This window comes from Lissotriton helveticus, chromosome 12 (assembly GCF_964261635.1).
Source record: "Lissotriton helveticus chromosome 12, aLisHel1.1, whole genome shotgun sequence".
In the NCBI taxonomy this organism is placed as follows: Eukaryota; Metazoa; Chordata; class Amphibia; order Caudata; family Salamandridae; genus Lissotriton; species Lissotriton helveticus.
The window spans coordinates 274,608,579-274,636,352 of NC_136073.1; the positions used below are offsets into that span (position 1 = coordinate 274,608,579).

The 27,774-nt window shown below is 47.6% G+C and overlaps 1 protein-coding gene across 1 annotated transcript in view; it reads left to right on the top strand.

The window, feature by feature from the left end:
* The window catches only part of AP1G1 (adaptor related protein complex 1 subunit gamma 1), an 803,442-nt gene that overhangs the window by 244,705 nt on the left and 530,963 nt on the right, over nucleotides 1-27,774 (top strand). Inside the window, exon 7 of the mRNA XM_078671300.1 lies at nucleotides 18,371-18,447. Within this exon, the coding sequence (XP_078527426.1) occupies nucleotides 18,371-18,447 (77 nt within the window). The remainder of the gene's footprint in view (nucleotides 1-18,370; nucleotides 18,448-27,774) is intronic.

Sequence of the window (27,774 nt, forward strand, 5' to 3'; positions counted from 1 at the left end):
TGTAAGTTTCCTCTGAGCAGTGTTGGAATAGATTATTGTCACAGACAATATTGTTAAGAGTTTGAATTAGCGGGTTGCTCGCTTCGTTCCAGTGTAGGTTAAGGTCACCAAGGATTAGGCTGTTGGCGACTCCGAGTGAGCAATGGGCAATCAGGTCAGAGAAGTGTTCCCCGAATGTGGGGGTGTTGCCTGGTGGGTGATAAAGAAGGTGACAGAGTATTGTACTATTGTCCTTAGTCTTGATGTTGGTGGTAAGACATTCAAGGGAGCTGTACTTGTAAGTGTCCATTTCAACAATGGGGATGTTGTCCTTGTGAATGATAGCTACACCTCCACCTTGTTGATCTTTTCTGTTTTTGTTGATAATAGTAAAACCTGGGGGCACCAGCATATCCAAGCATGGTGGGGAGATCTCATTTAGCCAAGTCTCTGTGATGAACGCAATGTCTATGTCATGCGAGACGATGGCTTCTGATAGTTCCGTTGCATGCTTAGAGGCTGATCTGCAGTTAATGAGCATGCAGGTAATGGAAAGCCTTCTTTTGCTGTGATTACTTCCAGGTGGGATCCTAGGTATGGTCTTGTGGGTTTAGTGGGGGGTAGTCTCTTCTGAAGCCTGTGATCACTTGGATTTAGGGGAAGCTTTGGGAGGAGAATTGTACAATGAGGCTAGATCAGCTGCTTCTTCTGCGGACATTGCAGCTTTGGTTCTTGTAGGTCTCTGTGTCTGGATCTCTGCATCAGTTCTTAAGAGTCTCTGTACCCGGGACACAGGGGTTTTGGGTCTTATGGGACTCTGTGTCAGGATCTCTGTCAATTCTAGTGGGTCTTTGTATCCGGGTTGCGTGGGTGGTTAAGGACCTGATAGGACGCTTTAGATGGTTGGAGTTGGTAAGAGTGGGAGCCCTGGGCAGGGATTGCTGGGGCTTTCGGGCCTTGTCGAAGTTGGTTATGATTTTGTTTAGGCCCAGGAATATTATTTCTAACTCACTTTCTAATAGGGCAAGACGCTGGGCCAGGTTTTCATTGGCGTGGTGAGGAAGTCTTGGCTAGGGCCGTCTTGTGGGGTGGAGTGCATGACTGTTATGGTGTCTATTGCTGTTTGTGTAGACCACGCTGCCTCTGTTTGGGACCCTCGGTATGGGGTGCATCGGGTCGTGAATTCATCCTCATGATTTCTGCGGGAGTGATAGAGAAGTCAGTGGACCGTGCCGGCAATGTTATGATGATGTAGGTGAGTCTGGGGGCGGGGGACGGTTGGGTTTGACGTTGATTGGGGAGTTGGAGATCGCAATTCGTGGGGGCGAAGGAGTGGGTGGGGACTCAAGAGGGGAGGCTGGAGGTTCTCGCAAGGGGTGTGGGAATGGATGCTTGCTTCCCCTGGTGGAACAAGTTGTCTGGGGAAGGTCGAAGCGTGTGTAAGTGGGCGGTTCGGAGTTCAAGGAAGAGCGAGTCGAAGGCCTCTAGGTTCTCATTGTTTGCCTGTATCAAAACTGTGCCATTCGAGTAGATGGTCACTGATGTGTTCCCACTCCTTGTCGAGTGGTTAGGGAGAGAGGTCGTCAGTTTACAGCTATGTGTGGTAGTCGTCGTTTTGGAGATGTGAAGATGCATTCTGAATGTAGTGTTCCTGTTATCAGGTCTATCCGTGTGGAAGATGAGATCCATCTTTATCTGCCCTTTGGAGGCGCAGTGATGTGTCCGCGAATAGTGTTTCTGGATTCTGTCTAATCAGTCTGTTTGAAGTTTCTTTTCGCTTTCAGGATGAGGTTGGGGGGAAGCTAATTGCGAAGGTGTTCATGCTCTGAGGTTTCAAGTGGGTCGAAATGGTGTGGTTGATGGAAATTGGTGTGCCCGGTGACATTGTTGCGTTTATTTGAAGGGTAGGGGCGTGCTTCTGATAGGGTGGGGATCTACATTGGTCAGGGACTGTCATCTAGGAGAAGCTGGTCACGACGTGAGGCTGAAAGGCGAGTGAGGGCCCTCACTAATATGGGAGCAGTGAGGCTAGATTGGGAGAACAACATCAGTGTAAGGATGGTGAAAATAGGGGTCTGTGATTTCTTGTTGCCCTGTTCTGAGGTAGAAGGATGACAGTGTGCTAGTGTGAGATGTGGGGGACACTCATCCACTGCAGATTGAGTGTATAGTGTGGGGGCCCTTTCTCTGGCTGTCCGGTTCGGATAGAGAGCGGGCTTGCAAAGTTGCGAGGTGCTGGGCGCTTCAGCGGGGGTGTAGGTGATTTGCCGCCTTAAGTTGGGATAGGGACGTAGGTCTTACCTGACCTGCTGTACGGCCCTTTAGCTTCCTCTCACTCCCAGGGTTTCCAGTCTCCGTAGAAGTTTGGGCAATTGATCAGGTTGTTTATTTTTCTCCAAAATGACTGTACGGATTAGGTGCAGGATGACGGGGAACAGCGTCGTTCCTCACGCTGACTACAATTGTTTATCAGTGGGGGCTGTTCTTCTGTGACAGCCATTTTGGGGTCAGGCGTGGTTTGGTATGTAACAGCGCCTCATCTCACGCTGACTAGGAATGCTGATCAGTGATTACTGTACTCACGGAGCCGCAATTTTGGGATCAGGCATCCAAGTCAATTATCCGCGGGACTGTGTCTCCTTAAATGAGAGTTGCTGAATTGGGCACTCGCTTTGACTCTATTGTTTACAGATTGCAGGGGCATATCGGGTCTCCAGGTCTCATTTGCACCATTACTTGCACTAGATGAATTTGTTGGAAAAGCTGAGGGCGGCCATCTTGAGATCAGGCGCAATGTTGTGGTGTTAGTACTGAAAGACCGATCTAAGCACTGATGGAACAAATTGCCCAGCGGGTCTAGTGCATGGGGTGTGAATGGCCTGAAACCAGGCCCGCTTCCTTTTGGTGGACCGGGGGTCACCAGCGCCGCTAATGCAGTCCGTGAGTTATCCTTTTGGCAGCCATCAATGGGTCAGGCAAGTCTGGCTGTTTCGAGGAGGAGGGACTTATTCTTCTCTAAAGTCCAATGGCTGTTGTATTTATTGACAATTGTTATTCAATTCAATTAGCGTCCTTGGGCGCATGAGTTTCGTGTGTTTGGTCCTCATCATTAGCTGTATAAAATTCTCCATTGTGCCGGGTGTGTTCTAGATTCGGCCATCTTGGGGGCAGGCAGCTTCGATTTTGTCTTGAGCTCCGTGCCGGTCTGAGGAAGGTTTAGTCTCCGTCTTAGGCCTGTTCGAGGGACGAGGGAGCCGCACTTCGCTATGTTGAGTGTTCCGGTGTGCAGCGGGACTTCAAATCCGTGCAGGGGGAGACGAGAATTGACCAAGGGCGGCCATCATGGGGTCAGTCCGTCATATTAGCGCTCGCTGTTTCAAGCAGAACTGGCTGAGAGTTTGTTCCGGATTTATTCAATCCCTTATGTGGACCCCAGTCGGAATTCGGGACTTCTGCGGGTCGAACGCGGGGCCAGGGATCACTTGGTGGGTTCCGTAGCCGTGGACACCTCAGCATGACCGCTTGCTGTCCTGGAGGTACCGGGCGAGGGACAATTTCCAGGTGCTTCAGCTCGCTGCCATTTCGGATTATCCTCGGTTTGGTTCCGGTGAGTCCCTGATTATTTTCGGGGAGTAGATGTGGGAGGCGGTCAGGTAGGATTTTCACTGTTAGTGATCCCAAACCCTAGAGACAGATTTCAGAGCTCCTTCCCCTAGGCCATCTTCCACAAGCTGTAGGAGCATGCAGGTACCCAGTAATACTGAAGATGCACTCAAGAGCTAGGAGCAGTTTCCAGAGTGGTAAACAGCAGAGCTTGAGTTTCTTTCAGTTATGAAAGATCAGCCGTGTGCTCACTCACGCAGCGCTGATGCAGGTTGTGATAGCCATGGTGCTATCACACTTAGACTACGCCACCTCAATCTACCTAGGCATGCCACTTTTCCTAACCAAGTGGGATCAGATGGTTCAGAACCAAGCAGCGAGACTGATCCACCAGCAACCCAGATGGCAATCTGCCAGACCTCTTTTAAAATACCTACACTGGCTCCCTATTCCCCAACGCATGGCCTTTAAGACGGGATGCCTAATTTTTAAGTCTCTACACGGTCGGAGCCCCAAATTCATTAACTGTTTCTTATCTAGGTACACTCTCTCGCGGAACCTGCGCGCAGTACACATCCAGCTACTGACCACCCCTACCTTCATGCTAAAACAACAGGGAGGATGTAGGTTTGCATCCCTGGTCCCAAGACTCTGGAATTCCTTCCCTCGGGAGATTCGGTCATGTACTGATATTTTGAGTTTCAGGAAAATGCCTAAGACATGGCTGTTTGTGCAGGCTCACGAATAACTCCATCCACTGGTTCTGGCTATTTCTATAGTTGGCGCCATGAAACCTCTCGGTGTATGTGCGCTGTATTTAATTTTTTTTTATAACATAACATTGAGCAGTGCAGCTTTGTGAAGTGGAGTGAACAGTAGCCATATTAGGTTGCCACAATCCGGTGTATAATATAGGGGCAACATTTTCTTTTGGGAAATACAAAACGTACAAGAGCCATGCCTACAGCTTGTTGCAGTCACTGAAATCCTCTAGGAGAAGCATGTCACCTCATGAAACACCTTTGGAGGGAACAGCCCTTAAGACTGCAGGCCCTCTACCAGGAGTAATGCCATGAGTCCACGTTCTCATAGGAGAGCAAAGGTAACTTGTGTAGCTGTGTTATTAGGTGCATGGAAGAAAAAAATCCTAAAGCATACTAATTATGTGGAAACAAAAGCAGAGTGCAAAGCTTTTGTGGGGCATGAGAACGCTGAGCAGTTAGGCTTAGTGTTCCCGCTACTTTATAGTCCATCAACAACAATTCCTATTTATAATATATATATTCACTGAAGAAACCAAAGGTTACAGGGATGTTCTAGTTAGGTGTAGATTTCACTCATACAAAACCATAGAAATTCAGCAGTTCTAGTTACCTGAGCTACCTATAATTTAACACCCGGTTTATGACCTCACATATTACATCAGTCCTGATCTGGTCAGTGACATCATTGATGACATCATCCCAGTGAGTGCTTTTCTTAAATGTTTGAGACTTAAATGTGTATACTAAGCTAAATTACTATTCTTTCTGTACTACTAATGGCTGTGTAAGTGGCTGTTTGGGTGACTGGTTGTATGGGTAACTGAGTGGATGTGTAAGTGGCTGTACTGGTGTGTATGTGAGTGGCTGTATGGGTGTGTATATGAGTGGCTGTATGGGTGTGTATGTGAGTGGCTGTATGGGTGTGTATGTGAGTGGCTGTATGGGTGTGTATGTGAGTGGCTGTACTGGTGTGTATGTGAGTGGCTGTACTGGTGTGTATGTGAGTGGCTGTACTGGTGTGTATGTGAGTGGCTGTACTGGTGTGTATGTGAGTGGCTGTACTGGTGTGTATGTGAGTGGCTGTCCGGGTGTGTATGTGAGTGGCTGTCCGGGTGTGTATGTGAGTGGCTGTCCGGGTGTGTATGTGAGTGACTGTCCGGGTGTGTATGTGAGTGGCTGTCCGGTGTGTGAGTGGCTGTCCGGGTGTGTGAGTGGCTGTCCGGGTGTGTGAGTGGCTGTCCGGGTGTGTGAGTGGCTGTCCGGGTGTGTGAGTGGCTGTCCGGGTGTGTGAGTGGCTGTCCGGGTGTGTGAGTGGCTGTCCGGGTGTGTGAGTGGCTGTCCGGGTGTGTGAGTGGCTGTCCGGGTGTGTGAGTGGCTGTCCGGGTGTGTGAGTGGCTGTCCGGGTGTGTGAGTGGCTGTCCGGGTGTGTGAGTGGCTGTCCGGGTGTGTGAGTGGCTGTCCGGGTGTGTGAGTGGCTGTCCGGGTGTGTGAGTGGCTGTCCGGGTGTGTGAGTGGCTGTCCGGGTGTGTGAGTGGCTGTCCGGGTGTGTGAGTGGCTGTCCGGGTGTGTGAGTGGCTGTCCGGGTGTGTGAGTGGCGGTCCGGGTGTGTGAGTGGCGGTCCGGGTGTGTGAGTGGCTGTCTGTGTGTGTGAGTGGCTGTCTGTGTGTGTGAGTGGCTCTCCGGGAGTGTGAGTGGCTGTGGCGGGTGTGTGAGTGGCTGTGGCGGGTGTGTGAGTGGCTGTGGCGGGTGTGTGAGTGGCTGTGGCGGGTGTGTGAGTGGCTGTGGCGGGTGTGTGAGTGGCTGTGGCGGGTGTGTGAGTGGCTGTGCGGGTGTGTGAGTGGCTGTGCGGGTGTGTGAGTGGCTGTGCGGGGTTGTGTGTGGCTGTGCGGGTGTGTGTGGCTGGGTGTGTGTGAGTAGCTGTATGGGGTGTGTGTGGCTATATATGGGTGTGTGTGTGTGTGTGTGTGTGTGGTCATCTGAGTGCTTGTAGGAATCAGTGATGGGTATGTAAGTGGGTGTGTGAGTAGTTGTATGGGTGTGTCAATAGGTCTGAGATGCGTCTGGGTCTGGAACAAAGGCTTTATTTGACACGGGACCTGTAGCCAAATAAAGCGAGTGTCAGACGGTTCTTTTAAACGCCCCCATTTGGTTTTTAATTGCGGCTTCACATTGTCTGACCATATTCGGGGGGGATCTGCTTCTGGCGGGGAATAAAGAGGACCGGGAGCCTGTATGACATCTCCTCCTCCACTCTTTTCCTTCCTTTAGGTTTTAGTTGTTGGGCGACAGGCACGCTGCTAATGGGGTTAGGCAGTAGCCATTGCAGGGGTGCAGGGTGGGGGGGAATGGGAGGGTTTTTTTATTTTTCCTTATTTAGTTCTATGGCCTTTTTTTCTCTCCCTCCCCTTTTACGAGAGGCGATTTGTCCATTCTGACTCTATTTTCATATGCCTGGGTGTCTACTCCGGTCCTATTTATCCTGTATGCATGGGTGGACGGGTCTTGCTAGTACAGGTTCAACGGGATTGTTGATTATATTGATTTCTGTTCTAAGTCTACCTATTCATGTTGACGCCTCACGCTCCTTGTATTCTCTATGTCACATTGGCCTATTCTCCTGCGCACCGTTGCAATGTATCGTATTGTATGACACCCGATATATGTACCATTTCCTCTTGTTTATCCTCTTTAAATAAAACGATACATTAAAAAAAAATAGGTCTGAGATGCTGTGTGGTTGAATGACTGAGTGATTGTACGATTAAGTGAGTAGCTATATGGGTGATTGTATTGCTGTGCAAGTTGTATGAGTAAGTGTTTGTATGAGTAGTTGTATGAGTGAGTGGTTGTGTGAGTGGCTGTATGAAGGAGTTGGTATGTGAGTGGTTGCATGGATGAGTGAGTGGGAGTATGACAACTTGGATGGACAACTTGGATAGTTATGTAAATGGTTCTGTGGGTCTGAGTGTATGAGAGACGGGGTGTGAGTTGGTGTATGAGTGGTTCTGTGGGTGATGTCATCATTGATGACATGGACTGTCATCAGTGATGTAATTTGTGAGGTCATAAGCAGTGCATTGTGGGAGGCAAAAGTTATAGTTAGTGCAGCTAACTATAACTGCTAAATTTCTATGGTTTTGTATGGGTTGCGCTCCAGTCCTTCAACCCCCCCCGCCCTCTTAGACTACTAAAGGGGCGGATATCTGTAGATCAGGCAAAACCTTATTTGATAATTGTTTCTCCCCTGAGGCGGAAGCCGGGGGGTTTCTCCTGTTATTCTTCTTTTTAAAAAAAAAAACGCTTTTGCTACGTAATTGTCCGTGCATAGGACAAAGTCTTTTTATGCTCGCTTTTATTATTAGGAGTAAAAACAATTGCTAAATCGCTCACCTATTGCGAGAACTACTTCGCTTGAGGCGCGATTCCTGTGTTCACTTGGTCACAGCGCTGCCCTTTGCAGGCGCGGTCACGTGACCTGACCCACCTCACCCGCCATCTTGAGGAGGTAAGGGTTGCGCTCCAGTCCTTCAACCCACCCGCCCTTCACGCCCCTTTCTATGTATAAAATGGGAGGATCATCCCGTCCGCGCAGCGGGCGGGCGCAGCGGGCGCGCCGGAGGCGCGCCAGAGGCAAGCCCGTCTGCGCCCGTCCGCGCTGAGACCGGGCCCAGGCCCACGACCCCTGCTCAAACTACGTCAAACAATAAAATGATGTACACTAGCCAAGATCTATTGGCATTGCGGCCAGCGCCCAACATTCAGTGTATAAACGTAACGCCATCAGAGATACACAGCCAACGTGTCTCTAACTGCCCCCACTGTAAGCACCCAATACCGTTACGAATATCCAACGTAGACACTGTTCTGTTAAAAAATGGTAAAAACACTACTACCACCTTCGCCCTTATCAATGCGCGCTCACTCGGAAAGCACAGGCAGGAGATCTACGATCTCATAACTGATTTTACACTAGATGTGTTGTTTGTCACTGAGACATGGACCGATGATACATCCCAACCAGACCTAGCGATAGCAGTACCAGAGGGATACAAAGTCTATTGCCAGAACAGGCCCAGACAAAGAGGAGGTGGGCTAGCTATAATAGCGAGGAACTTATATCCTGTCAGAACGACCCCCATTCCATCAACATCTTGCGAAGCTATGCAATTTGCCATTAAGTTATCCCCTTTGTTTACTTTTAAAGGAATACTGATATACCGCCCCCCGGGATCTAAAACAGCATTCCTAACCAACATAAATACTATCATGGAATCTGTAGCCAAGGAAAGTGCTTTTACGGTTCTGGGTGACCTTAACTTTCATTTGGATCAATCCCATCTAACCGACACGATCACTCTTACTTCTGATCTCGAAATGCTAGGGCTAAAACAGCGGGTTATGTCCCCCACCCACTTAGCTGGCCACATTTTGGATCCTATCTTTTCCAATCTAGAGGGCCTACAAATAACTAATATATTACCCATGCCTTGGACTGATCATCATGCAATCTTTGCTACCTTAACCATCAAAACCAATTGCGATATCAAACCCACTCCCACCCCTAAACAGCTTTTTAAAGATTGGAAAAATATCAACCAGGCTGATCTAAGGCTAATATTGGATGACACCCGACCCATGTTGTCTACTGAGCCCAATTTAGCACTGCAGCAATTTCACAACTGGCTAAGTCAAGCCACGAATCAGTCAGCCCCTACTAAAGAAATATCAAGAAATAGATCCAAACCCACTGCCCCCTGGTACAATGAAAAACTAAGGGCTCAAAAGCAAATCAACCGACATAAAGAAAGATCATGGAGAAAAACCTACGATACAGCTAGCAAAGCAATCTACAAGGAATCTCTGACACTTTACAAAGCGATGATTACCAAAGCCAAAAAAGATTACTATACTGATCAGATCCAAAAAGCCAAAAATTCTAGTAGACAACTGTACCAAATCACCAAATCTCTATCAGGTAATGCACCGGATCTCACTCCCCCCCCCCCCCCCCCCCCCATCGCAACGTCTATGTGACTCCTTAGCCTAATTTTTCTTTTCTAAAGTTGATGACATCTATCAGGCTTTTTCTGCAAATTCACTTTCCAGGATAGATAACCTTTCTACTCCCTCCCCAGTCAACATGTTATCAAGCTTCCAATCGGTCACAACAGACCAAATAACAACCATACTGTCCTCTATTAAATCAGGATCAGCCCTGGACCCCTGCCCTCTCTCAGTACTCCGACCGGTAATGGATTCTATTATACCATTACTCACTCAGGTCTGCAACTCCATTTTACTTTCAGACACTTACCCAGACTCTTTAAAAAACACCCTACTTAAACCCCTGTTAAAAAAAACCTCCCTGGATAAAAATGAGCTAAAAAACTACCGACCCATTGCAAGTCTTCCATTCGTGGCAAAGGTGATCGAAAAAGCCATGAACACTCAGATTTCTGAATTCATTGAAAAATACCATCTTCTGGACGACACGCAATTTGGGTTTCGGAAATATCACGGGACAGAGACAGCCTTGATTAAGGCGGCCGATGATATTAGGGTGATTAGGGACCAGGGGGGAACAGCCATCCTGGTAATGCTGGATCTATCAGCAGCCTTCGACACGGTCGACCACACCATCTTGGTTGACCGTGTCGAGGGATTCGGCATCTGCGATACTGCCAAAGACCTAATTGCTTCCTTCCTAGCCAAAAGAACGCAGGCAGTGGTTCTAGGACCCTATCAATCGGCCCAACTCATCTCCTTGTGGAGTACCTCAAGGCTCATCCCTGAGTCCGACACTTTTCAACATTTATGTGTCGGACCTTGCTAACACTATCAAAGCACATGGGATGAGCCTAACCTCCTACGCCGATGATACCCAACTGGTTTTGGCTATCAAAGGGGACGGAGAATTAGTGGCGGAGAAATTTAAGAGAGGACTCATAGACATAGGAGAATGGATGGCCACCAACTGTCTTAAATTAAACTCAGAAAAAACTGAGGTGCTCATTTTTGGACCCCTTCACCCAGCCTGGCCATCAAGCTGGTGGCCAGATACCTTTGGCACCCCTCCTATCCCCACTGTCAAAGTTAGGAACCTCGGAATCATCTTCGATGAAGGTCTAAATTTCACACATCACGCCAATAAAACAGTTTCCGCAGCACACCTAAAACTGAAGATAAGAAAAATACGCCCCTTCCTTCCGGAATCAGCCATCAAGACATTGGTTACCTCTCTTGTCCTTTCTGCTCTGGATTACTGCAATGGTCTCTTCCTCAATGCTCAATCCAGAGTAGTATCCAAACTACAGACAATCCAGAACGCAGCAGCACGCCTGCTTTCTGGTAAAACAAAATACGAATCTATATCCAAAAGTATAAAGGAGTACCACTGGCTCACCATTCGAAATGGAATTCATTTCAAGTCCCTCTGTATCGTATTCAAGGCACTCAACAACCAAGGTCCACACTTTCTGAAAGAACAGCTACAACGGTACAGACCAAGCAGAGTTTTACGCTCAACTACTCACAGTCTACTGGTCGTCCCTCGCACTAAAACAGTATCCTGGGGCGACCGTCGCTTTTTGGTCGCTGCCCCAAAGCTCTGGAACACACTACCTCTAAACATCAGGGAAAGCTCCTCCCTCTTTCAATTCCGCAAGCTTCTAAAAACGTGGCTTTTTAACCAATAACGGCCCCTTTATCATGACAATTATCATTTATAAATGGTTTTATTAGCGCCAAGACGCCTGAGGGTAAATGCCGCGCTTTACAAATACCAAAAATAAATAAATAAATAAATAAATAAATATGATTGAAATCTGAGCCCAACTATAACGTCCCTGTAACCTTTGTTTTTTTTCAGTGAATTTGTAAGGTTTTTTAAATTATTTTTCCCAACTATAACGTCCCGGTAACCTTTAGTATGGTTTGTGATTTTCAAAGGTTTTTTTGTTTAAAAACATATTTTATGATGTCAAAAGTTGTATCCGCTGCAGTGTTCCTTAAACCAGGAACCAACCACCATTACACGCATTGCAAGCCATTGTGTTTGACTATTAGATTACATAGTTTTTCGTGTGGATCAAAGAAACTGTATAACATGAACACTGTAAAAAGCCTCCTCCCAATGGCACCCGCACACAACTACATTGCAGTTATCCCCACGTATCCCTTCTTCAATGACATTGTCCCTCATTACATGTCCAGTCTCCTGTCCCAATGACTACATATCAAGGCAGATATAGATGCATCCAGGTATTGGATGTAGTTCCAGGCCCCGGTAATCTGCCCATCGCTTTCAGAGTTTGGGATGTTTTTGCGGACAACCCCTAGCTTTAAATATCGGAATCTCCAACCCCATGTTAAAGTCCAATCCAGTCATCCATGCCGAAAGAGAAGGTAGGTGCTTTCCACAACCGTGCTATGTCTCTCTTGGCTAATGCCAATCCTAATAACAGTAAATGTCTCTGATATATATTACTGCCTATATCCTTCAAAATGTGTAAAATCGTCCGTTTTGGTGAGAAGGGGAGTTTCCACCCCAATACCTCCGCCACACAGGCTAACACCCCTCTCCAGAATTTTGCAAGTGCTGTGCAGTGCCAGATGGTATGCATGAGTGACCCTTCTTCACGTCCACATCTCAAACACAGCAGAGACGCCACCAAACCAGCCCTCCACAATCTATGCCTTGTTTAATAGAGCCGATGAATGTATTTGAATTGAAAGAGGCGTAGTCCCACAGAGATCGCCGCTGCCCTAGAAGCTAGCGCATGCATCCAGTCATCCCCGTCCAATTGGCCCACATCCCCCTCCCAGGTCTCCCTGAGTTTATCTAGTGTTGTGGAGCTATGTGTCACTAGGGATTGATAGATCTTCAAAATCTTATGGTCCTGTGGGTCCTCCATGAAAACTTTGGCTTCAACCGGACTGACCTCAGGGAGTGCCTCTAAACTCAGAATATTCGGTGAGATAGCATGTCGAAGCTGGATGTACTTATAGAATTGAGTTTTGGGCATGTGGTATTCTCGTTGGAGCTCTTGGAAGGACTTAAGGACAACACCACGCATTACATCTCCTAGTGTGGAGATCCCATTGTTATCCCAGCCTTTAAAGCTGGCGGGTGCCGCCAGCTGTGGTAGCTGACCATTGTTCCAATCAATCAATCAATCAGAATACTTGTAAAGCGCGCTACTTACCCGTAAGGGTCTCAAGGCGCTGGGGATGGGGGGGGCGGGGAAGAGTCTGCTGTTCAGGTAGGCTGGTTCGGCGTTGTGGAGTGCTTTGTGTGCGTGTGTGAGGAGCTTGAAGGTGATCCTCTTGTCGACGGGGAGCCAGTGTAGGTTTCTCAGGTGGGGGGTGATGTGGTTGCGGCGGGGGACGTTGACGATCAGTCGGGCGGAGGTGTTTTGGATGCGTTGTAGTCGGTGTAGATGTTTGGCTGGGATTCCTGCGTACAGTGCGTTACTGTAGTCCAGTCTGCTGCTGACGAGGGCATGTGTAACCGTTCTTGTTTCGGTCGAGATCCACTTGTAGATCCTGCGGAGCATGCAGAGGGTGTTGTAGCAGGGGGAGGAAAAAAAGTGGAGACAACAAGGACCCCCTGGGTAGTATATAGACTCCTAGGGCAGGGTAGCAACTGGTGTGAGGAAAATCCCAGGACGTCTAAATATATAGTGTGAACAATCAGGAGGAATCAGTGGTCAGGAAGGAATGATCGAACAATTAACAATGTTTATACAAAGTAAATATTTTTAATGATTGTTTGTTTAAAAAAACCATACAGAGTATGACCGAAAGGTCAAACTATATGATAAAGATAAAAATTGCTTCAATTACATACAGTTCTAATAGTCATATAACATAAAATTCATAATCAATACAGTGAAATTTATACACAAAAATACACATAATAAATCAAATTAAAACATAAAAACTCGACGCGCGTTTCGGCAGTGAACCGCCTTCTTCAGGAGACATAGAATAAATCAACATTGGACGCTCTATCCATGCAGTAACTAAGATGGAAGGTAGAATCTTCTGTAGTTATGATGGTAATAGTGAAGATTCAAAGTGGAGATAGTCCTGGGGATATCCAAGGAGGCTGGTGGTATATATAGCGCCGATATAAACCGTTCTGAAAACGATAGTCGCACTGTAGCTTTAGATATCGCGTGATGTAGAGAATGGTAGTTCCGATGAGTATTGCCCGATAATGGTTAACTCAAAAGAAGGGTAAAAAAAGTGTCTTAAATTAATAAATAATAAACGGACAGCAGAATGGTGCTGCTCCGACGCTTGTGTTGTGGGGATCCAACCTCCACATACAGAGAAAGATGAGACGTCTCTAACGATAGTAGACGGTGCACAGACAGCAAGGTAGTGCTGCTCCGACGTTCTGTGGGGACCCGGCCTCCACCCAAAATGATCATCGGAGCGTCGGAGCAGCACTACCTTGCTGTCTGTGCACCGTCTACTATCGTTAGAGACGTCTCATCTTTCTCTGTATGTGGAGGTTGGATCCCCACAACACAAGCGTCGGAGCAGCACCATTCTGCTGTCCGTTTATTATTTATTAATTTAAGACACTTTTTTTACCCTTCTTTTGAGTTAACCATTATCGGGCAATACTCATCGGAACTACCATTCTCTACATCACGCGATATCTAAAGCTACAGTGCGACTATCGTTTTCAGAACGGTTTATATCGGCGCTATATATACCACCAGCCTCCTTGGATATCCCCAGGACTATCTCCACTTTGAATCTTCACTATTACCATCATAACTACAGAAGATTCTACCTTCCATCTTAGTTACTGCATGGATAGAGCGTCCAATGTTGATTTATTCTATGTCTCCTGAAGAAGGCGGTTCACTGCCGAAACGCGCGTCGAGTTTTTATGTTTTAATTTGATTTATTATGTGTATTTTTGTGTATAAATTTCACTGTATTGATTATGAATTTTATGTTATATGACTATTAGAACTGTATGTAATTGAAGCAATTTTTATCTTTATCATATAGTTTGACCTTTCGGTCATACTCTGTATGGTTTTTTTAAACAAACAATCATTAAAAATATTTACTTTGTATAAACATTGTTAATTGTTCGATCATTCCTTCCTGACCACTGATTCCTCCTGATTGTTCACACTATATATTTAGACGTCCTGGGATTTTCCTCACACCAGTAGCAGGGGGAGGAGACGGCGTTGACCTGTTTAGACATGGAGAGGGACGATGAAGCCTAGGTTGCGTGCATGGTCGGTGTTTGTTGGTGCTGTTCTCATTGTGGTCGGCCACCAGGAGTCGTCCCAGGCTGAGGGGGTGGGTCCAAGGATGAGGACCTCCGTCTTGTCCGAGTTCAGCTTCAGCTGGCTGCTCCTCTTCCAGTCGGCGACGGACTTCATCTTGTCGCAGAGGTTGGTTTTGGCGGTGAGTGGGTCCTTGGTGAGGGAGAGGATGAGTTGGGTGTCGGCGTAGGAGATGATGTTGGAGTGATGTGGCTCACTGGTTAGAGGTGTCAGACCCGGAAGCAGAGAACGGCCCGGGCCCAGGCTTCAATTCCCGACGCGGCAGGGTCGTGGACCAGGGTCAGCGGACTCGATAATTCTCGCCTCGGTGCCTACTCTAACCAGGGATCACACTCGGCAACTCTGGGCATTAGCTTGCCTCATCTCTACAATGACCCCCCACATTCGCCGGGGATGCCTGGTTTCACCTTGGAGATACCCAGTAGGGACCATCTCACTGGGATAGCCACGACGGGTTCCCCAGCGGTCTACAGCGCCACGACGCCTCAGGGCAGCAGTGCGCTTTACAAGACACATACATTTACATTTACATGTTGAGGTTGTGATGGCGGGCCACTTGTGCGAGGGGGGCCATGTAGATGTCCACAGGGGGGGTGTCTGTAGTAAGCTTGTTCTACCATCCCATCTTACGAAGGGATTGTTTCCAAACTTGAAAAACCACCTGAGTGGCAGATGGTAGGGAATTGTGCAGCGGTGTAGAATACAGAATAGTATGTATTGTGGATTCACCCATGAGTCTCCGTTCCAATGCGTATGCTGGGTCCTCTCGACCCCCATACCACCACTCATTTAGCTGTGAAGCCATATAATATGAATGGATATCTGAAGTGGCTAGCCCCTGCAGTAAGTAGATTGAAAGCAGATCCGTAGCACCACAACCCCCACCCCCCCCCCCACCCCTCCCACCTGCCCATAGGAGTTTTCCCAGCGCCATATACCTGGCACAACTCACCGCCATAACCCGCCACTTGCGCATCTAGGCGTACCCATGCCGCCAGTGGCTCCATTGCTTGTGCAAAAAGTAACGGTGACAGGGGACACCCCTGACGAGTGCCCCTGCCTACAGGGGATGTAGAGGATACGGAGCGCGCCACCCGCACATTGCAGTAAGGTCTTTGTATAGCAGTTTGAGGTAGGCCAAGAATCGAGGACATATGTTGAGACGATCTAGGAGCACAAAGAGATATACCCATCTGAGGGGATCAAATGCCCTATCCATATCTGACAATAGCAAGGCTGCCAGCTCTCCCTTTCCCCGGATGGCATCTATTGCTATATGTGCCCGCCGAATATTGTGGCGCATGGCCCGCTGGGGCGTAAAGAATTTCGAAGGTATTTAAAAATAATTTTATTTCCTAACTGTAACCTTTAAGAGTGTGTGTGGCTGTATAGGTCGGTGAGTGGGTCTGTAAGTGGCTGTATGGGTGTGAGAGTGGGTGCGTGAGTAAGTGTCTGAATAGGTTTGGGAGTGAGTCTGAGTGGGTGTGTCAGTAGCTGTGTGAGTGACAGGGTTACAACGGAGCCACATCTGCCCCTTTATCCAACAAGAGTCCACAGTTTCACACAAAGTATCAAGTGGAGTGCTTTCTTCTGGTTAATTAGTAACTGCTACCTCGTTGAGTAAATGTCCAGTGCGTATTGTACACTACAGTTGCATAATAGAGCACGAGGAGGTGTCTCCAGTGACCTTGTGTGCATTTCGAATGCGATTGTTCCTTCTGCGTCTTTATCCAGAAATCCTGTCCGGAAGCACTGGGTTAATTTGATGGAGGATGGAGAATATGGTTCGGAGATTGTGAGAAGTCGCTCGGTCGGGAAGAAAACAGTCTTCTTCCCCTCGGAAGCTGGTGACTAAAATATACGCCTTTACACTTGCTGATTCCACTGAATGGGCGCGCATGGCGTGTGGTGAGGACCTGGGTGCGGAGATATCTCAGGCTGACTGGCTCTACTGTTGCAATCAGATTAGGCGTCTGTCCCCGAATTACCATTTGCGCCTTATTCATTTTAAATACTTACATAGGCTATACCGGACCCCGTCCAGCTACACAAGATGGGACTTATTCCCACTGATAGATGTTTGCGCTGCTCCGCCCCTGCGGCTGATTTTTTTCTCCTTGCATGGCTGTGCCCTCCGGTCTCCGCTTATTGGCGTGAGGCATGCGCCCCTAGTTCTGAGATCACCTTGATCCAGCCCGATCCCCACTTTGCCTCTTAGGCTTTATTAAAAATTGTCCAGATGCCTCCCGCCGCCTGATTTCCATGCACCTTGCCCTCACGCGGCGTCGGGTTTCCATGTGTTTGGGCCGCAAGCCCGCACCCAAGGCCACTCAATGGCTTAAGAATGCATCGCGCTGCCAGACCCTCCTGTCCGAATTCTGTGTCCTTATGCCAGCTAGATCCCGTCCTCTTTACATTTGGGGCCCACTCGTATCCTACCTCCTAAGTCCTAATTCCCAGCGCTCGGCGACCTCTCCCGTGCTCCCCACCGGTGCTGCGGCTTCCGGTGAAGGTCAGTGAGTAGCTTGCCCCCCTGATCGCACTCCCCCCAGCTTGTTCTATCCCTCTCCCTTTATCTGGTGCCTCTCATCGTGACTCGCCCCACTGTCCTGGTGCTCTTATGTTATTTCCTTTTCTGTATTGATCTTCAGCGGTATATGTTCAAGAAGACCCTCGCTGTAATAGATTGTATTTTTATATACACAGTGCTTTGATATGGTGCAATTCTGTACTTTTACAATGCAATTTGGTCCATCAAGGTTTTTGAAAATCAAAAATATATATATATATATCTGACTAACGTTTTGCTCAAAGAATAGGCACTGCCAAAGAGCCACAATGCGACCACAGCTTAGTTGGCCTTTTAAACAAAACAAAAAGAAGCACAACACTAGACAAGGTATTTTGAGGCATATAGAGTTGTAGGGTTACATTCCTTGCTGTTTACTGGTTGGCCTACAGCGTCCCGACAGGGCTGAATAGCTTATAGCTAGGGTGCTAATTTAGATCACTGGTGCCTCTGTCTCTCACTTCTGTCCCATTGGACTGAACTGCAAAACACTGCATCATTGTAATAAAAAAACTGAAATGGTCTGTAGCTTCTGGAGACAGCTCAATCACATGACTTTTAGATAACCTTGGGTATTTATATTCTAGAAAATCTAGTGTTTAGTTTGTAAATCCAAAACGTTTATTTGAATCCAAACAAACACTTGCTTATTTTCAATTTGTATCCTATTTTAATTGTTGTTGCTACTTGTAAAAGTCTGACTTTCTTTGACGCTGAAGCACAAAGTTTGAGTTCCTGGTCATTGCTGTGTGTGAAATATGTATGCATGCCTTCTGCTCGATTAAGCCTTAACGCCATTAATCCAGAATAGTCAAGTGCATGAATAAAGTCATTTAGTTATGTAACTGAAGTGCAGAAGTATTGGTACCCTGGGGCACTCTGTGGCGAATAACAGTACTTACAGAGGTACGGTCCAGTGTCTTCTGAATGACCATGACCCCCCAAAAAACTCATTTGGGATGCAGGATATTAAACGCATAAAATAAAGAAAGCATGCACATTCTTTCACTTTTGTTGAGAGCTCTGTAGAAGAATAGTCCTGTTGATTGTTTATAGGAATAATATTATTCTCAGATGGTTGAACTCGCATGAGAAGTTTCATTGACTTTCACATTTTTTTGTTGATCTTGAAGGTGTTCTTCACACGTCTGTCGTATTGCTCACAGAGATGTGCGAGAGAAGCCCTGACATGCTTGCACATTTTAGAAAGGTAAGGAATGTGTCCAACCATGGAACTCCTCTTATGCATTACTGTTAATTTGTGCTGAGTTCTGGGTGCTTGTCTCTGTAGTTAAAAAATATTCGAGAAACTAGGACATATTTTTATGCTGCAGCAATTAGATTTGTGGGATTTGACCAACCCGTAACCTTTATAGAGATGAATATTTAAGCTAAATATGTGTTCTTGGTTTACTTTCTGCCGAGTTCCCAGAGCTGCGTCCATGAAGCATTTCATGTTAAGGACACTGTTAGAAAAAGATAGTTCCTGCTTCAGGCTGTTATAATTGTAGTTCTGGTGTGGGAGTTGCTTATCTTCATTGATGGCAGTGCTTTTATTGGGTATAGTATTTTTAGGTTGAAGCCTATCAGATGGTGCAACTGTCTGTTTTTTTTTAAAGACATCTTGGAGGTGTTGAAAAGCTCACCTGGGAATGCATTCCGCCCGTGCTTACCATTGGCTTCGCGGTTTGTAAATCATGGTTATTTTCTGGCTTTGATTTTGGCTATTAGAGCATTTAATAATTATTATATACCAAATGAGATTTGATAGGGTAATGGCCGGTTTTGTACTTTGGAAAATTCTTGAGTGTTTTAAAATTTTAATTATGGATGAAATGAACTATCTTATTGCCTAAATAGAAAATTAATATTGAAAATAGGCTTTTATCTTGTACTTTTAGGATCATTTTGTATCTGATCGAATAAAGGATTTGACTATGACTATGATTTAGGCTCTCCAGGGTGAGTTTGTCCCTCCCAGAGAGGAAGACTTTTCACACCAACTCACTTTTTTTTCTTCCATGAGTGCTCCTTTCTGTAAACAGGCCTGTAAATCTTCTTTTCTCATTTGCTGTGCATTTAAAGACCGAGGTCAAATGTCGGGCTCCGTCTTCCGAGGGAGCTTGATGTTTACTTTTCTTGGACTTCAAAGTCAAAGTAGTTGGGTGACAATCTTGCTGGGTACTGGGAGTGGGAAAGGTTTTTTTTTCTAGCACACATTTAAATTAACGGCAAGTATTTCAGAATGTATCAGAATTATGAACACACATATGAAGCAAATTGTTTGTAAATTCGGTAGTGTTTGAAAACAGATACTTTAATATGAGCAAAACAAATCCATTTCCACACATCATTTGTAAGCTGTATAGTTTTATTAGTCAAACTGTATGTCTGTGTAAATGAAATGGTCATTTCAATTGAAAATGTGTTGTGAGTAATGGCTGTGTACTACCACACCATGCTTACTTCAATGAAGTCAGCAGCACTCCATGCCACTGCACGCTATACTTTACACCACTTTGTCACTTCACTGCACTCTATGCCACTGAACTCTACGCCACTCCATGCCACTCCAGGGTAGGCAACTCCAACGTAATCTATACAGCTCCACTTTACGCCACTCTGCGCCACTGCACTCTATGCCACTGCATCTACACCACTTTCATCTAAGCCATTATACTCTAGGTCACTGCACTCTACCCTGTTCAACTCTACCCAGCGCTACTGCACTTTGCACTCTGCCTCACTCTACAAATATCTACTCTGCGCTCTCCGCCACTGTACTCTGCATCACTCCACCACTCAGCGCCACTCTATGCCACTGCGCTCTGCGCCACTCTACGCCACTGCCCTCTGTGCCACTCTATGCCACTGCGCTCTGCGCCACTGCCCTCTGCCACTCTACACCCCTGCCCACTGTGCCACTACACCCCTGCCCTCTGTGCCACTCTACGCCCCTGCCCTCTGCGCCACTCTACGCCCCTGCGCTCTGCGCCACTCTACGCCACTGCGCTCTGCGCCACTCTACGCCACTGCGCTCTGCGCCACTCTACGCCACTGCCCTCTGCGCCACTCTACGCCACTGCCCTCTGCGCCACTCTACGCCACTGCCCTCTGCGCCACTCTACGCCACTGCCCTCTGTGCCACTCTACGCCCCTGCCCTCTGTGCCACTGCCCTCTGTGCCACTCTACGCCCCTGCCCTCTGTGCCACTGCCCTCTGTGCCACTCTTCGCCCCTGCCCTCTGTGCCACTCTACGCCCCTGCCCTCTGTGCCACTTTACGACCCTGCCCTCTGTGCCACTCTACGACCCTGCCCTCTGTGCCACTCTACGCCCCTGCCCTCTGTGCCACTCTACGCCCCTGCCCTCTGCGCCACTCTACGCCCCTGCGCTCTGCGCCACTCTACGCCCCTGCGCTCTGCGCCACTCTACGCCACTGCGCTCTGCGCCACTCTACGCCACTGCGCTCTGCGCCACTCTACGCCACTGCGCTCTGCGCCACTCTACGCCACTGCGCTCTGCGCCACTCTACGCCACTGCGCTCTGCGCCACTCTACGCCACTGCGCTCTGCGCCACTCTACGCCACTGCGCTCTGCGCCACTCTACGCCACTGCGCTCTGCGCCACTCTACGCCTCTGCTCTCTGCGCCACTCTACGCCACTCTACGCCTCTGCGCCACTCTACGCCTCTGCGCCACTCTACGCCTCTGCGCCACTCTACGCCTCTGCGCCACTCTACGCCTCTGCGCCACTCTACGCCTCTGCGCCACTCTACGCCTCTGCGCCACTCTACGCCACCGCGCTCTGCGCCACTCTACGCCACTGCGCTCTGCGCCACTCTACGCCACTGCGCTCTGCGCCACTCTACGCCACTGCGCTCTGCGCCACTCTACGCCACTGCGCTCTGCGCCACTCTACGCCACCGCGCTCTGCGCCACTCTACGCCACCGCGCTCTGCGCCACTCTACGCCACCGCGCTCTGCGCCACTCTACGCCACCGCGCTCTGCGCCACTCTACGCCACCGCGCTCTGCGCCACTCTACGCCACCGCGCTCTGCGCCACTCTACGCCACCGCGCTCTGCGCCACTCTACGCCACTCTGCGCCACTCTACGCCTCTGCGCCACTCTACGCCACTCTACTCCACTGCGCCACTCTACTCCACTGCGCCACTCTACGCCACTCTACTCCACTGCGCCACTCTACGCCACTCTACTCCACTGCGCCACTCTACTGCACTTTGCGCCACTCTACTCTACTCTGCGCCACTCTACTCTACTGCGCCACTCTACTGCAGTCTACGCCACTCTACTGCAGTCTGCGCCACTCTACTCTACTACAGTCTGCGCCACTCTACTCTACACCACTGCACTCTGCGCCCCTGCACTCTGTCCCTATGCTCTGCCACACTCTAACAATGCACTCTATGCTACTGAACTCTGCCACTCTACTCTGCACTACTGCATTCTATGCCAATGCACTCTGCAGCACTCCACTCTACACCAGTCTATACCACTGTACTCTACCCACTGTAAACCACTGAACTCTGACACTCTTTTCTGCCACACTGCACTCTGAGTCATTGATCTCAGCGCCACTCTAATCTGCACTACTGCGTTCAATGTCAATGCACTCTGCAGCACTCCACTCTACGCCACAGCAATCTATGGTCCTCTATTCTATTCTGTGCCGCTCCACGCTGTGCCACTCCACGCTGTGCAGCTGCATTCTACTAAGCAACATTCTAATCTACTACACTGAATTGTACGCTGCTGCACTCTACGCCACTATACTCTACGCCACTATACTCTGCATCACTTTGCACCAGTGCACTCTACACCAGTCCACTCTATTCCCTTGTGTGCCACTCTGTGTGTGACTACTCTATGCTACTCCAACGCACAACACTCTATGCCGGTCCACTCTACTCCCACTCTTGTCTACAAAACTAACTTGTAATCATGCTGAACAGCACCCACGCTATTGCACAACATGGCTAAAACAAATTGGTATAGCCAGTAACTCTTGCATAGGCGATACCTATTGGCTTTGTACATTTTTGTTTTCTTAGTGTTTATCTTCATTAAGGTGCACACCTGTGTTTACAGTGTCTCAAAGTTGAAGTATCTTACTCCGCCGACAGGCCGTCCACACTTTTTGTATTCAGTTACCCCTAGCGCTGCTGCTGCTAACCCCTGTTTGTCTGTGTTCATGCATTAAAAAAGCCAAGATTATTTTTTTTAATGCTGTTGAGATTGCTTCTAGTATAGCAGCTGCTTAACCGCATGCGTGCGGTCGATATTCTGCTGCTGCGCTGGGATTTACAAAAACCCATTATTCATGACGAGCTGGGCTCGTCATGAGCGTGCGAGGAGGCTACCTCATATATATATATATATATATATATATATATATGTGTGTGGATTGTACCGCATAAATAATGCAAAAAAAGAAAGCAGAGAACTCTGGGTAGTTACCAAGTTTAGGTGGACAACAACTCCTAAATTGAGCACCCTACAACACCAGGGACATTCTGAATATGCTCTACTCAAATGCCTGTTTTTCTAGCAAAGGTTTTCAGCATATAATTAAAACTGTGCTATCCACACCATGCTATAAAGGGGCAACGTCGTTTGCCATTTCTACAGCAAAGTCTTTAAGCATAGTATTAGCACAGTGCTATCCATGCCGAGCTGTAAAATTATAAAAGCCTTTGACCGCTCCAGGCACAGTATTACATAGTTAGATTGGTAAAATACCATTTGTCCCTTTCTAGCTTGGCATGGATGTCACTGTGCTAATCCGATGCTTAAAAACTTAGCTAGAAAACTGACATTTGAGGTGAGCATATTCAGAGTGTCGCTGGTGTTTTAGGGTGTTCTGTGCCGGAGCTTTTCTCCACCTAAACTGCCCAGAGTTCTCGGTTTCCATTTTTTGCTTAGATGTCACGGGATATCTTCACTGTATAAGTATGGTTCCTTTCTATTAAAAATAAAAAAAAATCATTTGCTTATAACCGTGGACCCCGTGGAGGCACCAAAACTGGCAGTCCCTTAGCATAGTCTGTTAAGTTCTAGCATGCCAATTTCTATGCAGTTCCCTGCAGAAGGAAAAGAGTTAAAAAGGGGCAGCGAGGTTTAGGGGTGAAGAAAGAAGTATGTTCCCATTTGAGCTCATATTGGAAATGTTCTAATTTTAACAGATTTGCGCCAGTAAAGGTTCGTTTATGGCACGTTAGGAGGCCCATGAAATTTCCCTTTATAATTCTTCCCTTTAGCACTGGCCTGACTGTATCTCCACTAGCCTGCCTCATGGTACAGAGTTAAAACGAAATTCCATGCCAGTTAAAACGCTTTTTTTCTTGTCTTTCACTTGCTCTGAGACATCACAGAAAAGACTGTTAGTGAGGATACCAAACTCATTTGAGGAGGCCAGATCAAGTGATCTATTTGGAAGGAGAGATTAACACATGCAGGGTGTCTAAACTATGTAAGCTTTTGCTGTGAAGGAGGCCAGTCACTGGTGACACACTCAATGAGGTAGTGGAGATGCATTGACTAAGTCATATTGGAACTCTACATCAAAATGTAGCACATGCACCTTTACTATGTTTCCTGCTTCACTTTGAGTGCTTGTGAAGTAACTGGCAAGGCAGGTTTTTTTTTTTGTAAATTCTTTTTATTGTTTTTCAACATAGTACAACACAACTAAGAAAGTCATTCATGCACATGGATATGGAACTTCAATTCAGCATAGCATCGTACATATCAACGAGCAATGTAGGTACATTGTATAGCAGAAGCATTCTTGTCAGTACATAATCATCTGGCGGGCGAGCACAATGCAAAGCAATACAGGGTGTCAACAAATATATCGCAATGAATATGTAGTGTAGGTGGCACATTGGAACTGCGTAAGACTGGAGGGCCCGACAGGTGCCACCAAGGGGCAGTGTCAGTGAGCAATATGTAACTATGATGTGGAGATTTAGGTGTGATATAAAGGAAGGCATAGGGTCAATGTGCCGGGCTAAAGGGAGAGCGGTGGCACATGTAGCGGCAGATGTTACCTCCTATCCCTGAATGCCAGCAGTATCAACCGCAGGAGTGGTCTCTGGAGTATCCGCATCGTTCGTCTGCGCAAGCATATAGTTAACCAAGGGTCCCCAGATGTCCTTAGGTTGGGACGATATCGGTAACAGTTCAGTGTAAGTGACGTGCTGTTCCTGACAGTATGTCAAGTCCACTAACCAGTCCTTGAATTTAGGCGCCCTGCCCCGACCCCAGCGACACGCCACTCGTTGTTTTGCCAGGAGCAATGCGGTATCTATGAATTTCTTACAGGATTTAGGAACGTTTGGCGTGTGACCGAGGAGCATAGTTAATGGATATACAGGTATTTTTTCACTAGTCATTGTCGCAAGGGCATCGTGAACCTGCTGCCAGTAGAGACGAACAGGAGGGCACTCCCAAGCAAGGTGCAGGAAGCCCGCATGCTCCGCATGGCATCTCTCACACCTGTCGTTGTCTGCCAGTCGGAACCTAAGCTTTTTTACCGGGGTATAGTACAATCGCTGCAGGAATTTGTAGTGTATTATTTTGAGTCTACTGCTGGCTGATATTCGGGCTGTGAGGGCGCAGCAATATTGCCATTGTTAGTCAGTAAGGGAGGTTGCCAGATCGACTTCCCACTGTGATCGGGCTCCGGCTTGCGTTACCGAAACGTTAGCCCTGAGCTGACGATATAGACCAGAGACTAGATGTGCGCCATCTTGTGAACATAGCAGGTAATGAAGTGGAGGCAGGATTTCAGGTTCGCAGGGGAACTCAGGCAGGATGTCCTTCATCCCTTGGCGCAGTCGTAGGTAATAAAACACATCTAGCGGAGTACGGGCGTGAACAGCAAAGAACGACTCAGCAGTCTTGAACTGACCATCTGCGAATAGATCGCCCCAAGTGGTGACATGTACGCGTGCACATAGCAGCCGGAAACCTCGCTCCTGTAGGAGCGCTAGTTTAGGGTGATAAGTCAGTGGTAGTTTAGGTGAGTATGGCAGACTGCAAGACAACTTCTTGGTTATGCGGCGCCATGTGTCTAGTGTGCAGGAGACAAAGGTACTAGATGTCATTATTAATGATTCCGGACAATGAAGCAGACCATCAAGCGGGAGAGGGTGCACTATCCAGTCCTCCACAGCCAGTTGAGGCATGTAGGGGGTAGGAACAAACCAGTGATAAGCGTAATGCGCCTGTGCGCATAGATAGTAGGCCTCAAGGTCCGGGACGTCGAAGCCGCCTTTGTCGTATGGCTGTATGAGCGTTGACCATTTCAACCATGCGCCCCTACCCCCCAGAACAGCCTGCATAGCTCCGACTTCAGGGTTTTAAAGAAGAAGGCTCCTGGGTAGTAAGGGATATTGAGGAAGAGGTATAGGAAACGGGGCAGCACAACCATTTTAATAAGGGACGCTCTGCCAGCCATGGATAGTGGCAGGGTAATCCAGCGGTCCACTGAGGCCGTAAGTTTCGTGATTGCCACCCCATAGTTGGAGCGCAGCGTTTCATCTCTGTCGCGGGAGATCTGTATGCCCAGGTACCGGAGCTCTGACCGAGTAACTGGCAAGGCAGTTAAGTGCCTTATGAAACTCATTCTGGCCTTTCATGAGTTTAATACTCACTGATTAACTTTAGCTGCTGCTCGGGGAGGAGGAAGTGCAAGCACTCATTGCAAAGGTGCCATCAAATTTGTAACCCCTCACCATTCGGGCCAAGGAGTGCACTTTACTGGCTCATTCCGAAAAAGGATCGTACATTGCGGTCTTTCTTCATGGCGATGCACTATGTGCGACTGATATGCCCACACGTGGGTCACTTGAACCAAGCTACACTCCACTGAAGAAGCCCACATAGGCTGAAACTGATCTTGGGATGCTTGTTTCAGAGAGGAACTTGCTTGGCAGTTTGGGCTGGACTGGTTGTTTTAGAGCAGGACCAAACTGATTTCCACATTGCTGGGCCTCCTCTACGGTAGCAGCATCGGCAAAAAAGATGGACTAGGATTACAGCCCCAAGTAATTACCAGTGGCTGAGATTAATGGTAGCATTTCATTCATCACTTTTTTGTTTTCTTTCATCCTTAATCTCAGGCCGTTAAATCCCTACAGCCTGCCTAAGCATTTGAAAATGACATATTTGTAGGAAATCATCCCTCTGCTATTACATGATTACACTTGGCCTCCAAGAATCCTGCCTCCACATACCCATTTATTTGGTACATCACCACTGCTTCCGATTCTTGGTAACTGGGCAATACTACTAGTTCAAGGTTCATCCCTTCAGAGGCACAACACCCTGAAATTTATTTATAACATGTCTACAGTGGTTGCTGCACAATTTTTGCTTAAGTGCCATTCACGTGTTTTAATATCTCGAGGTTTGGATGATTGACGCAGTTGACAGCAATGCCTACTGCACACTCTTGCATGAGTGTTAATCTTACACAGGTTAGGGTTAGCAGTAGATGCCAAAAGTCCCATCTCAAACCACAGCAAGGTCAGCCATTTCTAGGAGCAATATTAATATGTGTTCTAGGCGCAAAGCCTCCCAAACCAAGAAAGAGTGATTACATTTCAAAGGCTTCTGCTTCTTTCTTTTTACATAATGTGCCTATTAACTACCATAATGAAACTGTTGGGGATGATGGCCTCCAGCATGGCCATAGTACAGTACGGACGTATGTGTCTTCTTTAGCCCAAAAGGTAGTCACCTATCTCGTGATACTTAGAAGACTCTTCCAGGACAACAAGGTGCAATCATCCGGACCCAACACTAGGCGGCGATCTATGCACAGATATGAATATCAGCAGCCCTACATGCCAAGAACAGATGCATACTGGTAAGTAGCATATTCCTTTGCAAACCTGCAAAGCCGGGTGCATTGACAAGTACACTAACTGGAGCTTGTGAGAAGTTGGCCTGATATGCAGTGCTCACTATTCTAGTGATCACTATGTATCTTTCCAAACAACCCTTATTGATGATTGGTTGTAAGTCAACCTGATAGACCAGCTATCCTAGTAGCATGGACAAGAGCAGTCTTTAGGCTAAACTCTAGAGGGCGTGTTAAGCCAGCTGTTTTACCATCACATTTACCCCTTGAACACCAAGTGAAAGGACACCACACAAGTTGTTATGAAAATAAAGTATATTTATTTATAACACAACAACCCTGGACTCTTTATGAGGACAGGGTGCTAAGCACACTACAAAACTCTTAAAGAAATACTGAAAGTCGCACAATTTACACAAATGTCCGAGGGGCACGAAAAACCATATACTACAAAAGTGGAATGCGAAATACCAGCAGGTAAGTAACTAATCTCAGAGGCTTTGGGATCGCTAGGACTGTACTACTGAACCTTTAGATTACTAGCAGGAGGCCTAGGGGGATCGGGTGCAGAGTGTGCACTCTCACGCGGGATGCGGAACAAAGTCTATGGGTGCTAGATTTCGTAAAGTTAGTGTTATCGGACGAATCC